General features: G+C 36.4%; 1 protein-coding gene and 1 long non-coding RNA gene across 13 annotated transcripts in view; one reads left to right on the forward strand and one right to left on the reverse strand.

The window, feature by feature from the left end:
* The window catches only part of LOC115563988 (uncharacterized), a 59,121-nt gene that overhangs the window by 9,415 nt on the left and 34,456 nt on the right, over positions 1 to 15,250 (reverse strand). For 11 of the 12 annotated variants that reach the window (XM_089258708.1, XM_089258707.1, XM_089258704.1 and 8 more), the window contains exons 3-4: positions 13,859 to 13,907; positions 216 to 746 (exon numbers count right to left, since the gene is read on the reverse strand). In XM_089258708.1, the coding sequence (XP_089114834.1) occupies positions 216 to 391 (176 nt within the window). In that variant the 5' untranslated portion in view covers positions 392 to 746; positions 13,859 to 13,907. The remainder of the gene's footprint in view (positions 1 to 215; positions 747 to 13,858; positions 13,908 to 15,250) is intronic. The other variant, XM_089258706.1, reaches the window with a different exon arrangement.
* LOC149091707 (uncharacterized) lies at positions 642 to 11,969 on the forward strand. The gene is made up of 3 exons (XR_016196616.1): positions 642 to 772; positions 1,745 to 1,880; positions 11,498 to 11,969. It is a non-coding gene; the product is annotated as an uncharacterized LOC149091707 (long non-coding RNA).

Raw genomic sequence — 15,250 nt, forward strand, 5'->3', positions numbered from 1 at the left:
TAAAAATTTGTTAAAGCTGTTAGAATTAAGTTCGATTATTCATTAAATGCTTTAATTATTTTTAGTTAATTGTTTGCCAATAGTTTTCATTACTAGTAATTAAAATTAAAATTTCTAGCAAACATTGGCTAGCTTTAATACATATAGAATCATTAATGTCGATATAAAATCGATAACGATAACGATAGATCTATGCATTTTTATCGACAACTCACCGACTGCTGTATTCCTGAAAGTTGCCACCGTCCAGTAGCCGTATCTTGGCAAAGAGCACCTCATTGACCAGAGCCACCTCGACCAGATCTTGCAGCTGGACCTCCACATTAAACTTGTACTTTTTCTTTTTCATCATAAAGGCCATGCCAGGGGCGCTAGGCCCAAGTAGTGTCATCAATTGCCTTGTCTACAAGCCGTTGCGTTGCGGCGTTGCCACCTAGTTCCCAAAAAAATGTGAAACCAAATCGGCTTTGGGCGGTCGCCAAGCACCGCCTCAAACAGGTGTCTTAAGCTGTAGAACTTTGACTCTAGCGGCTGCCCTGTTGCTCCGTAAACTAAAAAATTTCCCCTTTTCGTAAACTGTTGTGGTTGGCTTTGTTATTATTGTTCTCTGGCGATGTATCCTTTCTGTATGTTTACATAAATTTCTAATATTTTAAGTTTCCTCTCAATTGTTTTGTTGTGCTACTTGACAGCCATGTTTACAATTTGTGCATGGCTTCGGCCTTGAAGTCATACCATGCGTCCACCTGCAAGAATAGCCAAAGGGAAATCGGTGTGAAAATCAGTGTTAGTTTCTATATTTCGTTTTGTGTGTGTAACTTCAATAGATATATAACTTATATAGATATATAGAAAAGTCGGATGAAAATCGAACAGAAAAATCTTTAACTACCTAATCATTTTGTTTTCATTGTCTGTCAAAGTATTCCTTTCGAATCGATCCAAAATGTCTTTTACGACGGTCATGACAAATGGCAATTTACAAGTAAATTAAAAATATATTATTATTTCCCACATCATAAAACCTTTTTCAATCGAGTGCCTTAATAAAAATTATATTTTCAATAACCTTCGTTGAGCTCCAATCATTATTCAATTATAAATTGAAGAGTAAACATATTTTACATTTATCGAAATTAAATTTTGCAAACGTCATTATTATAAGTACAGTACAATTCTCTAACACTTGACTCTAATTATTCCTTCCCAGTATTTCTTCTCATTATTTCCTCTATCTGTTTCCTCCAAGTCTTTATAAGGTTTAGCTGAATGATCACACACTTTACTTCACTTCACTGCACTGCACGACTGACCCCCACCAGGGCTGGGCGACTGAAGAAATGCTGCAGCTGCTGCCCTTTATATAGGGCGACTTCCACTCAAGCACTAAGTTGCTCTCAAATGTTGAGCCCAACGCTAGGTAGAGCTCGTCATAGTCGAAATTTAAGGGACCAATGGGAGCACTCTCTGCTGCTTTAAGCACTCTATAGTCGTTTTACTTAAATATATATACGAAATGAATTCCGCTGCATACATATAGGCAACTTAAATGATCTTCTGGAGTTCTTCTACGTCCCTTGCTTGTATTAAGCAAACAGACGGAGAAACAGACAGACTTACATACAAATATAGACAGTTTCTTCTGTTGTTTAGTTCTCTTAAGGACTAGGAGTTTTGCATTTCACTTCAGAATCTCACAGAAACAACTCATGTCATAATCACTTCACATCATATTCTATTACAGAGCATCTTTAGGTCATTCATCCCTGCCAATTCCATCCAATTATAACTGTCATCAATTTCGCTTGTCATTAGAAAGACGAAGTTTTCGAGGCGCCTAATCGTAACGCTAGAATAGTCGTCAATCAAAACGCAATAAGGTGAGTAAAATTCATCGCATAAATTGATCTGCCGCACTTAAGTAATTAAAAGGGCCAACACGCAAGATACCATAAGTAGAGACAGCACAGCGAAAGAGGGAGACAGATAGAGATTGAATCGTGCCAAGATTACCTCATGATGCGTTCTATTTGGACTTGGCTGTATTTCGCGTGCTTTCCTAAATTATTATAAAAAAGTTCTTTATTTGTTGTCGGCTTTTGCAAATGGATGACGCATTATCATCAGCGTCATAATTGATGGTGATTTTATGTTTGCCGGCAAAGAATTTTAAGAATAGATTATTGTGAATATTGTGGTTTGCCATTCTTAATCAGTAAAATCATATTCTGTGATAAATTTACTGTTCATTTTCAGAGATCTAGCTGCACAATATTCGTATATATAGTTTATTTCTTATTTACCAAGCCTCCAAAAGGCTCTTTTTTATAATTCTCGGCTAATACAATATTAAAGTTAAAAAAAAAAACTTCTCTAAAATTTATAATTTTTTATATTTAATAAATATTTTGTGCACGAGCATACAAATCTTACTGTTGATTAATGTGCGACTCTTTGCTTCATTTTAGAAATCTATAAAAGATTATAACCTAGGAGACATAATTAGGAGCCATAACTATACATATATATATATACGAAATATATATATATTTTAATAATTTCTACATATCTTCAATACATAGACGGCTATTGCACAAAACCAATAAACTGCTTCCTTTCCGGAACGGGCCTAATCAGTAAAGATAAATAACAATTATTATTATTTATTTATTAGATAATATATAAAAAAATATAAATCTAAAAATTATTAAACGTGCTAGCTACGAGGGCCATCGACGTGAATGTTGGAAGTTAAATTGGATGAAAAATATTACAAAGATTTATAAACTTAACAATTAAATTAATATTTACAGCTGTAGGTTCGCTAAGTAGTGTGGTAGGAGGTGTGTTGCCGAAGAGTCTTATCCTCTCCCGTTGGTAGGTTGGGCATTGGTCAAGTATATGGTCTACCGTTTTACGTGTGTTGCTGTTGTTGTTACAGCTGCAAAGAGGAGGCGCAGAGCCCGTAAGTAGGTGACCGTGTGAAAATTGTGTGTGTCCAATACGCAGACGAACAAAAGTTGACCACTCCTGTTTTCGGGTATTGGGGGGATATTTGCTGCTAAGTCCAGTAGCGTTGTACGTTTTGTAGCGATGGTGGAAGTTATTCCAGTCGCATGAAGTTATGTTGGCGTGCCGAATAAGTTGTAAGCGGATGTCAGTCTCAGCTAATGGAATATGCATGATGGTTGGATATTGTGCAACTAAATTAGCTGCTGTATCCGCGTTTTCATTGCCAGGGATTCCTTGGTGACTGGGTACCCAAATAAGCACAATATTGTTTGCGATGCATAAGCTGCGGATGTCACTGATAATATCGTTATAGCAGTTGAGATTTTTTACTGCAGTTAGTGTGGACAGGCTGTCTGTGCAGATAATAAATTTGCCTTTGTTTTTCTGAGCGAAATGACAAGCTTTTAAAACAGCAAAAGCCTCTGCCGTGAAGATGGAGTAGTAATTTGGAAGTAGGCCGTGGGCTATGGTAACATTTTGATTACAGACCACTGCAAAGGATGTGTAGTCTCCAGATTTCGAAGCGTCTGAGAACAGCCAGGTCCGGTTTCGGTATTTATCTCTTTCCTGTCGATAAAGTTGCTTGAAAGTATCGCTGCTGGTGTTCTTCTTTTTATGGGCGTGGATGACGAGATTGATATTAACATCTTCCAGTAGCCAAGGGGGCTTGCATGGTGGTTTCTTGGGATGACATGGTATGAGGATATTTGACTTGCGTAGGATAGCTGCACATCTTCTTATAGTGGACATTGTTTTGTAATTTTTTTTGGCTGCAATAGCGCTCTTGAAGCATTTTAGTAGTAGAAAATTTGGCGTGGTGCAGAGTTTGGCTAAGAGTTTTGTTGTAGATACCACCAACCTATCTTTGATAGAGGGCAGTCCAGCTTCCGCAAGGATACATTTGATCGGTGAGGTTGGATACGCATTAATGCTACGCCGGACGGCTGTGTGGTATGGAGGCATAATTTTTTTGAGGGTGGAGTCGGAGCAACAACCGTAGATTGGCAGACCATAATCCAATTTGGAGAGGATAAGAGCTTTTGTTATGTATGTTAGCGTGTTTATATGAATATTTGAAAATTTTGAACTTAAAAATTTAATAATATTTATTCTAGATTCTAAGTTTGATCTTAATTCTAGGCAGTGTTGTACAAAATTAAAGTTCTTATCAAATACAATTCCAAGTATTTTTAGGCTATTAACTAACTCTATATTATTATTATTAAAGGATATTTGTCCAATGGAACAATTACGCTTTCTGCAAATATGCAGTAATTTGCATTTTTCTATTGAGAGGGTGGCACCCGATAAGTCTCCCCACGTTTTAATATCATTAAGGACTCGGCTAAGAGCGTTATTTGCGGCAACAGTGTCTTTTATCTTCGTATAAATGATAGCATCATCTGCATATGCTGTGAGTTTTATATTTTTGTGATTACGAACAATCGAGTTTAATTTTTCAAAGGCGATTATGAATAAAGATACCGAGAGTGGGGAGCCTTGTGGGATGCCGTTGTATAAGCAGTAGGTATTTGATAACTTATTATTAACTCGAACTCTAAAGGAGCGTTGAGCCATAAAGGCCTTTACTATATTAAAGACCCTTGGACCAACTTTCCATAGGTCAAGTTGATTAAGAACAGCATGTATACCAACGCGATCGAATGCCTTTTCGAAATCAGTTCCCAAAATGGAGACATGATTTTTTTCTGAAAGGGCATCCGACACGAAATGATGGATCTGCAGGAGAGAGTCGATCGTTCCGTGTTTGCGTTTAAAAGCATTTTGATTGTGGGAAATAAGATTATTTTTTGTGACGAGCCACATTAGGCGGCGAGAGAGAATTTTTTCAAAAAGCTTGGCAAGGCAGGAGAGAAGAGATATTGGACGAAAGCTATTAATATGATGCGCAGGCTTCTTTGGTTTCGGAATAGGTAACACGATTGCCATTTTCCATGTGTGGGGGTAGGAACCGTTGTGTAGCATATCGTTATAGATATTAATTAACATGAGTTTAGCGTTATCAGTGAGGTTTTTTATGATAGGGTATGAGATGCGGTCGAAACCGGGTGTTTTACCTTTAGTATGCGCAAGTGATGCATTCAGTTCGGATAGGGATATGTTTGACTCTAAATATTTAGCTTTAGGGTTAACACTAGTAGGGGTGTAAGTTCTATTGATTGTCATATCTTTATTAAGAATATATTCGGGCGAAAAGTTATTGTCTTTGGAAAGATTTGACCACATAACGCCGAGCGCTTCTGAAATATCTTGTGCAGATGTTAATACAAGTTCGCCAACTTTAAGGCTTTTCAGTGGTACGCTGGGCGAGCCAGTTAGACGCTTTACGTCAGACCAGATTTGGGTCATAGAGGATTTTGGCGAGATCCGGGATGTGAAGTTAAACAGAGCTGATCTTTTAGCGATTTTTGTTTCTCTTTTGAATAATGCGTTGGCTTTTTTATAAGCAATTAAGTTGATGGTATTCATGTTGCGCTTAAAGATCTGCCACAGTTTTTGTTTTTCATCGCGCAATTTTTTTGTGTCCTTATTCCACCAGACAGGGCTAACTCTAAGGGGTATACCTTTAGTTTGGGGGATAGACTCATTTGCTGCCTTGCGAATGGCTTTGGTTAGCTTGGCTACGCCATGATGGATGTTGACATATGAGCAATCTGTTAAACTGGAAGAGAGGCTTAACTTAAATTTGTCCCAATTTGCTGCATCAGTTTTGTATTTTGCAGTGGGAATTGTTTTTTCGGGCCGAAATTGTGTGATAATATTGGTTATGCTGGGGAAGTGGTCGCTGCCGTGTAAAAACTTATCAATTGACCAAGAGCACCGGTGTAGAATATCAGCTGAAACCAGGGTAATATCAACACAAGTAAAAGTGGAGTGGGTTGAGAAGTGGGTTGGTGATCCATTATTTAAAACTGAGAGATTTGATTGAGAGATAAATTTTTCCACTTTTTTGCCGCGTGCGTTTAGGCATGCAGATCCCCATAGAGGGCTCCAGGAATTAAAATCTCCATTAATTAGCAATGGAGTGCGAATATTAACAAGTAAACCCAAAAGGTCGTTTTCATGAAAATATTTAATTGGTGGTATGTATACATTGATTAGAGTAATTTTATTGTTGAGATCTAATTGGAGAGCATCACAGAGAATGTTACTCCTAATAGCGATATTTTTATGGGGAATGTGGCGTTTAATTAGAAAGCAAATGCCTTCTTTTTGCATGGAACTCGAGTTTTTAAAATAACCAATATATGGTTTAGGGAAAATTATATTTTTAGCGGTGTTAGCTAAATGAGTTTCTTGTATGCACATAACATCTGGGTTTTTTTCTTTAATTAATATAATAAGTTCATGGTAATTATTAATATATCCATTTATGTTCCAATTTAGAATTTTAATAGACATTGGGATATAAAAGAGAAGCAGATGTTATGTGTAGAAAAAATTATGATAAGAGAAGTAGAAGTTAAGAGGAAGAGTCATCCATTGACTCGTCCGAAACTGTATTAATCGATTCAAGACGTGTGGGCAATAGAATTGCCGAATTTATTTCATTTGTTTGGTTTTGTACGTATGTAGATCTGGAATTAACTAGATCATTATTATGCTGTGTGCTTTGGTTAACGGTAGCTGTTTCACTATCGTATTGTTTGTTTTGTTTTGGTACGTAAGTTTTTGGTGTTGAAGTGGAGGGGGGAGATAAGGGAGATGAAAGAGATTTTTGGTTGGTATTTGTCTGCATTGACTTTTCGTTTACAGTTGTAAAGTTGTTATCTTTGTTTATGATGGTTTTTGTGTGTGCGTTATCTTTAGCTTGCGTGGAGATCGCAGAGGCGGCTACTTTGGCGAAAGATAAAGAAGTGATAGAGGGGCTGATTTGGTTAAGCAATGTTTTGGCTTCACGTATGCTGCACTTATTACGAGTTTTAATTTTCAGAATTTCTCTTTGTTCAACATATTTATTGCACGTAGGCGACGAGGCGGGATGGCCAGCACCACAATTTGCGCATTGTGTCCGGGAGCATTCATCATTAGGGTGGGGTGGGAGGTTGCAGTTAACACAAATAGCAGAATTTTTGCAATGTTTAACAGTATGACCGAGAAGTTGGCAGTTTTTACACCGCATAGGGTTGGGAATATACTCCCTTACCTTAACATTATTCCAGGCAATAGAGAGTTTGTTTGGAAGTGTAAATAACTCGAAGGTGACTAGTACCACACCGGAAGGTTTCACTTTTCCATCGAATTTTTTGGTAAATTTGTATACTGAGACCACATTTTGAAGTTTTAATTCTTGTACAATTTCTTCTTCTGGTACATTGTTGAGGAACGGAGCATAGATTGTGCCCTTTATATTATTGAGGGAGTCGTGCAGTTTACAGTTAACCTCACAAATACCCGGTAAGTGTTTTGTTGTGATAAATCTATCAGCGACTTCTTTGCTTTTTACCAGTAAAAGAAGACTGCCATCACGTAATGACGAAATGGAAAGGACTTCAGGACTAATGAGCTTTATTGCCCTATTTATGGCGAAGCAAGAATATTCAGATAAAGGTTTCTCCTCATTCTTAGCAGACAAAGTTATATATTTGGGGTTCTGTGCGGGTGGTGTATTTTCGGGGAGTTCGGGGAAGTCAAACGGGATTTTTTGGTTGTGTCTTTTCTTTTTGGCTTTTGGACTATCACTTAGTAGTGAAAATCTGTTTTCCATTATGTTAGGTGGCCCCGGGGCCATGGCTGTATTATGCGTACGCAGACTTATTCGTGTGAATGTGACCGCGTGCAAAAGAACGAGCAAGAAAGGGAAGAGAGAACGAAGAGGTGTATAGAAACTGAGTGAGACGAGCTTATCAGAACAGACAACCGATCGCGATGAGTGTTAGTCGAAGACTGATAAATAACAAAATAATTATAATAACAAACAGAGGACGAAGACAAACATGCGCCAACATCATCGGCTAGCCGCCTACGTTGATATCTTTTGTGAGTTTGCCATTTGCGACATTTCTTCGGCTGCAGACTAATTTTATATATAGCACCACTCTCTGATCAATTCTAAGAACCAAGACAATAATGCTGTTGACGCTGCTGTTGTCTCTTTTTCTCATCGAGCTGCGTGCCTTTTTGCTTTGGCAACTAATCTCAACAAACAATTAAAGCAAAGTTGATTTGAGCAGAGAACAATAAAAAGGCATGTAAAAAGAACAGCTGATTGCTGTAGATTATAAATAAAGATAGAGATTTGTACAGAAAACATGGGGTTTTTCTTGCAGTGCATGTTGGATTTTATTTAAGTGCATGCAAAAGTTGCAAATTGGCGAAGAAATTGAATTGTATTTTCAATTGGAATTAGTTCAGGACAATATGTGAATAGATGAGCTTTACTCATCTGAGGATAAAGTTAAGATTGTTATTAAAGTTTGTCGACTTTAGTGAACAAGTTTGAGTTTAAAATTGCAATATTTCCTTTTTTTTTGCAAAAAATATCTGTTGATAAAAACTTCATAAGGAGAAGAAACAATGTTACATATTTTTTGAAGAACTTTTAGATAAAAAAATACAATTTTTGTTAAAAACCATAATACCTATGATGTTTATTAATTTTTTTAATTTTTTATTTTTGGCCAATTATCAATATATTTTAGAATTAAATATCCCATGCATATACGAATATTCTTACTTATGTTTGTACTATGCTTCTATTAAATACTATAACCTTTTAGATCTACTATTTAAAGTCTGAAATACTCAATATGGTATACTCATATTATTCAATTCGAATTATTCAATTAAACGGGACTTTCAGGCTCTCAGATTTTTCTCTCTTCAATCCACTTGAAATCCTCGCTTTAACCTGACAACATTTGCGATGGGCAACAAACAAATCTGTTGCAAGCCAATTACGTCCATTATATCCATTAGCTGAATATAGCCCAATCAGTTGGATAAACATTGCCAGACCAATCATAACCGAAACCCATTAACCCAGTTATTGCCACAGGCAACAAAATAACGAAAAGAAGAGATTGAGCCTCGAGTGCACACACCCCGTCGTAAAATATATACATATATCTGCAATATCACCCCGAAAATCTCTTGTGCAGAGTTTGTTGTGTGGGCTGGTTGACCACGCACATGGGACCGCACCCAAAATAAACCTTTACGGAATTAGAAAGACCGTAAAGTGAAAAGGCTTAGGGAGCAATGCCTAGTGTGGTCAACGGAAAAGGAAACCTTCCGAGAAAAGTGAGCATATGACTGAGTAACTTGATTGACCGCAACTTTATGCTGAAAATACCCTGGAGAGTTGTAAAGCAATAGTTGAGCATATGCAGTACGATTGATTAACAAATAAACAGATTTCCTTCCCCGTTTAATACATGGATATTTCTGTATGTGCTAGACTCTCTTACATCATTTGAGTCCTTTTTCTAGGCTTACTCTAGTCGATCATCCCTCTGTTTCCTTTGAGTTCTTGCACACTCATTTGTGGGTGCGCCTGGTAAACACGAACTGCCTCAAGGCGGTGCACAATGTTGTTTTATTGTGTTCCTTGGCTTATCCCTTGCTGATTGCAAAAAAAAAAGTCTGTGCGTGTGTAGTAAAAGTCCAGTTGATAAATTAGAGAGTTCTACACGCAGCATGTACTGATGGTTTTTTAATGAGAACTACACACAGAATACCCTGATATGGAAACAGATTTAATTTGCACTTAGTTGACAATTGAAATGATATATTAAGTGCATTTGCACTAAAAAATTGATAGTCTGTCTTCACTAATCAATTCCAATCAGTGTCTTAAGACCTTTTGGTGCAGAAGTCAATTAACGAGTGCTCACAAATTTACTTTGTTGACCTTTACCTTGCCGCATCATCATCACCATCATCACCCGTTTATTATTATTAACAATGACGCAGCAGCAAAAAAAAACAGCAAAACAGATGTGAGAAAGAGAAGAGTGAGCGCACTCATTGCTAAACATACCACTGAGTGCACAAATATTTATTGTACACATAATATATATACGTATATATACATACAAATATATCTGCATCTCGGTCAACAAAGCATCAACGCATGCCGGCTGATGACAGCCGAACTGTAAACAAAAATTGTCGAAGCAAATCGTGCGAATCAAGTGAGATTTGGGTGCGCATTTCAAAACTATGTATAGCTTGCTAATATATTGCAATACGCCCACTAAAATGAAAACTGAGAAAAAGATCCGGGTTTAATTGCAACGTCAACCATATTGTGAAATAAACTTGAGACATAGATACAAACTGAGTCGGAAGAAAGAAAGTAAACGGACATGAATAAAATAGAAATGAGATAAGGGATATTTATAGAGGGTAAAAAAACTGCTGAAGATAAGATCAGATGATAAAATAAAACTGAATATGCAGAATAGGTGAATAAAAATTTCTATATAAGCAATACAATATCAGCTACAGAAAAGGGGTTTTAGAGATTGTATAAAAAAAATTGTATATATAAAAAAAAAAAAAAAAAAAAAAAAAAAAAAAAAAATGTAAAAGCTGATTGCATGATTACAAGGAAAAAAAAATATAAATTCTATAAAGAAATTTCTGCATAAAGGAGACTCAATAAGAATTAATTTAAGAATTATAAAAAAAATTGTAAGACATCAATCTAAAATATAAATAATTATCGAATTTTTACTATTGAATTTTTTAGTATTATCAACTACGTCCTTATGCAATCGTGCGCTGTGTGTTGCTGATTGACGATCACTACAACCGCTGATAGACTCTCTTACTATACTATTCAACAATCTATCTAGCCCTGTGTTGTTGTCAACAATGTTCACATGTTCTCATTGAACTCTGACTTGTCAATTTCAACAGAAATGCAATTGTTCAATTTGTGCAATGATTATGCAGATATTATATAATACCTGAGTGATGAGTATATGCATTCCACCTGGCACTTCATTGCCTTGCTTTGTTTTCAGCTTTAACCTATGTCATTTTGGCCTGATCGTGGGCGCCGTGTCACGGTCAAGTTCTCACACAATATCTGTTAACTGAGAGAGACATATTCATTTGTTGAGTGTGCCAAATGGACTGATTGAATTATCTGATGCTTCTTTAACTGCCTCCCCCTCCTCGCATGCTGAAATCGACATGCATCCCGCTGTCTCTCTCGCTGTCTGTCTTTCTCTATCGCTATACAAAAGTCTCTGCTTGTTGTCAGAGATCCGGCGGTTCGATAAAAGCAACGACAAAGTGATAAATGAATTCATAGCCCGAATCATGTTGGTCATGTGGATGAGCGAGGGGCCACCGAACAGTTGATCTGAGTAAGTTTTATTGATAGAGTATTAAATTTTTAATAAACATCTTTTATAGAAGAAAGCAAAGATATAAATTTCAAAACATAATTTGAATTCTAAAGTAAGATATAAAAGATAATTATTATTTTTTAGTGTGCTCTATATTTTAGGTTCACTGTCTAATCTCATTCAACAACTCCTCGATTCACCCATGCGACAACTGTTTTATTGAGGAGCTCGGGCATTGTATACCCACTTTCCTTGGCCACCCATTCGCTGGCTGCAGCTGCTGCACACATGTTCGAATGATTTGCATTCGCTTGGCTTCTCGCTTAATGCTCGATGAAATTTGTTGTTTTCGGGCTGCCCCCTTTTGGCCCCTTTCATTTAGGCACTCGAAAAAAGAAAGAAGAAGTATTTGAGTGCTAATGATGTATAAAACACAACACACAGCGGGCATTCTTTGCCGGGGCAGATGCTCGCATATGTCAGTCTGGAGGTCGAAGCCGAACGAGTGTCGGCTGAGTGCTCATAAAGATAAGCACGGAAGCAAAAAAGATAAGAACTTTTCAGAGTTGTTGCTGTTGATATAGTAAACAAAAACTGCACAGAGCAAAAGCCTAAATTGGCAAGAGAAAAAATATATGAGCGGAAACTAAGCTTTGCTTGAGAAAAAGCGCAAAAGGAACACGAATGGTTTGCAAAAGTTTCTTAAAACTCAAAGTTATGTTTACTTATTTTTTTATTTTATTTTATTTTGATATTTTGATATTTGTTATTTATTTTATAAAAATTTATTCAATAAAAATTAATTACAAACTAAGAAAATTATAATTGAAAAAAAAAAAATAAATAAATAAAAATCGCAATAATAATAATAAATAAAAACAGTTTGAAATAAAAAATAAAAAATTTCAATACAAAACGACAAATATTTTTGATTACCGAATTTGATAATAATTCAAAAAGGTTAAAATTTTATTTATATAAATTCATAATTTAATGAAATAATTATGAATATATTTTTCTTGAATATATTTTATTTTTATTTTTCTATATTTATTTAAAAACTTGCGTTTAAATATAGTTTATAGTTATCTATTTAAGGTGCAATATATTTGCTTTGGAATTACTTTAAACTAACAAAGGTGAGATGGTTTGCCAATATTCATCCGGCTAGTAAGCCAGCATTATGTATACCACTAAGTAGCTTTGTGATACGTTTTACATTACGCTGCAAGCACTGAGCTAAGCTCTGTAAAGAGCTGATTATTCGGCTCGACTTACATAAAACGCTCAACTTGGCCGCAACGACACGTACTGAAAGTTCAAAAGAGGCCATAACGTGTCTTGATTGAAAGAAAAAAATAATAATAATGGATGCTTGAGTGATTTCTCTATTGTGCAGAGGGAAAGAGAGAGACAGAGAGAGAGAGAGAGAGAGAGAGAGAGAGAGAACGACAAGAGAGCTATCTTAGAGACGCTGAGTCATACAGACATCTAGAAAGACATTGACCTTGACAAAGCGAAGCGTAAATGGATTTGACTTTGAGTGTGTGCAAAGGGAAATCACACATGAGGCAAGGGAACTACGACGTCTTGCAACTACTACTAAGTGCGCTTTGATTTCACCTGATTTAGATGTACTTGCACTTTTGACCTTTAAGGTGGACTAACTTTTGGGACTTCTCTTCGAACTAAATGGAAAACTTTTACTGCTATGCTCGGCCATTAAGTGCAGCAGCATATTTATTAGCTTTTCATAGCATAGTCCTTCCTGCCGACTAGCTGACCTTCATTGCTGGCAACTCCCACAGCATCCCATGTGGGTAGTTTGATATCTTCCGCTTTATGACCGTCTCTTATACACCGAAAGAGCTGTAGACACACTCACACGCTCGCAGACTCTTAAACACCTTCAAGTCATTAAGAGCACAAATTTAATGTAAGCTCTTGCCACGTTTATACCCTGTATTACCAAAGGTGCTAAAGGTTGGAATTAGGTTATGAGGTTGGAATTTATATGATTGTACATTACTTTTTTCAGGTATTATTATATCTTTATAGCTGTCTAAAATTACTGCAGCACGATGCTATATAAATTCTCCTGAGTATGGAATTCCCATACTGATTAATTTAAAATTTATTAAAAATAGTTTAAATAACATTTGGTTCTCTTTAACACATTTCGTCTTCTGATACGACAGAAATTGTCCTATTTGAATAGATCTCATAGAGCTCAGCAATTGAGATATCATTTACTAATATACTCTTCCGTTTCTGTATTGTAATGAATAGTAAACAACATAACTAATTATAATAGTAAAGAGTTCATCTAACAGTTCTGAGAAGGAAAAAGGAAAACCCTCTTACAGGGTATCCCGCAACACTTTTACTCGCTGGCTCTTCGGTATGTCACCTGTTCGTCGTCTGTGGGTGAAGTGTTAATGAGGTAGGTACACTCTTAATGAATGCCACTGCCATATCTGGGGAAAAGAGCTCTAAGAGTGCGTTTAATTGTGTCAACTTACCCGCATTATCAGCGACTCACAAGTGGGTGGCGACTGCACAGCAGCTGGCCTGCAAGACAAGCACAGAGAGATCCTTGTAAATTACTGTCACCACTTCACACACAAAAATCTTATACTCAAATATGTATATGTAACTGTATATGTATATACGTGTATACCCCCTCGGCCTGACCTACTTTAGGTGGTACCAAGTGCCTGCACAAATTGCGCAACAAATGCCCCGAGGAGCCGAAATCATGAAAAATGTGCACTGCTTGGCGGGCCAAGAGAGAAGACGAAGAAGCCAGCTGCCGAAGGGGGAAGAGGAGCAGCAGGAGAAGTTTTTGTAGCTCTGGGGCCACAAAATGCACCTCGTGGTGCGGCGTGGATCAGAGTATTATGTGATAGGCTATAAACCAAGTCATTTTCGTTTGAGCTTACAAGCACGTAAAATGAATAGATAGCTAACTATTATGTTAGTGCTAAATGAGGCGACTTAAGGGTGCTACCAAAGCTGAATGAACTAGACATTTACAAATACTGATTAAGCCAAATATAATAAGGACTAATAAATTAATTAAATAGTAAATGTAACAATAAAGAATATACTATATTTACTTTTTTATTATTACAAATAAATAGAATAAAATATATAATACCATATTCCATACATTATTATGCAAACCTCGTACTAGTTACAATTATTAGCATTATAAACTTTATATCTCGGAAAAATTATTTGAAAACAAGTAAGAAAGCTCTAGTCGACACTGCTCGACTACGAGATCCCCTGAACCCTACAAGCAACTGATATTTCAATAATAAATAGCACACACACACACACGAGTACAAACAAACAAACGCACAAACATACAAATAAACACACGCATACACATACACTCACATATACAGGCGATTGCGCTTGGGTTGCGCTGCAGTGTTGGCAATATAATGAGAACTTATTTGTTGAATAATTTAATTTCTGGACGTACGATCGTAATGAAACTTTCAGAAAGTAATCATGATGTTTAAATGTATGTGTATACCGAAGGACAAGTCTCTAGTATTTGATATACGACTTTTACAAAGATGAGGGTGAGGGGATGGATTTAGGGGTGGGGGGTAAATTTTAACAAAAACCGAAATTGTCTAAAATGTATCTTAATATTCGTTTTAAATTTGGAGACTCTAGCTTGAAAGATGTAGGAGATATAATTTTTTAACTGATCTTCGATAAGGTTTTTTATCGATAAAAAAGTATCGGAATGAGTTATCGTTTTTTAGTGATAAACTCGATCTGCGCGTGATATATACGGACATTTAAAAAAAAAGTTGAAGTCTCTAGCTCTTATATCTTCTGAAATCGACGCGTTCATACATACGGACGGACGGACGGACGGACGGACGGACGGA

This window comes from Drosophila navojoa, chromosome 3 (assembly GCF_054131105.1).
Source record: "Drosophila navojoa isolate 15081-1374.11 chromosome 3, UAZ_NAV_1.0, whole genome shotgun sequence".
Classification (NCBI taxonomy): domain Eukaryota; kingdom Metazoa; phylum Arthropoda; class Insecta; order Diptera; family Drosophilidae; genus Drosophila; species Drosophila navojoa.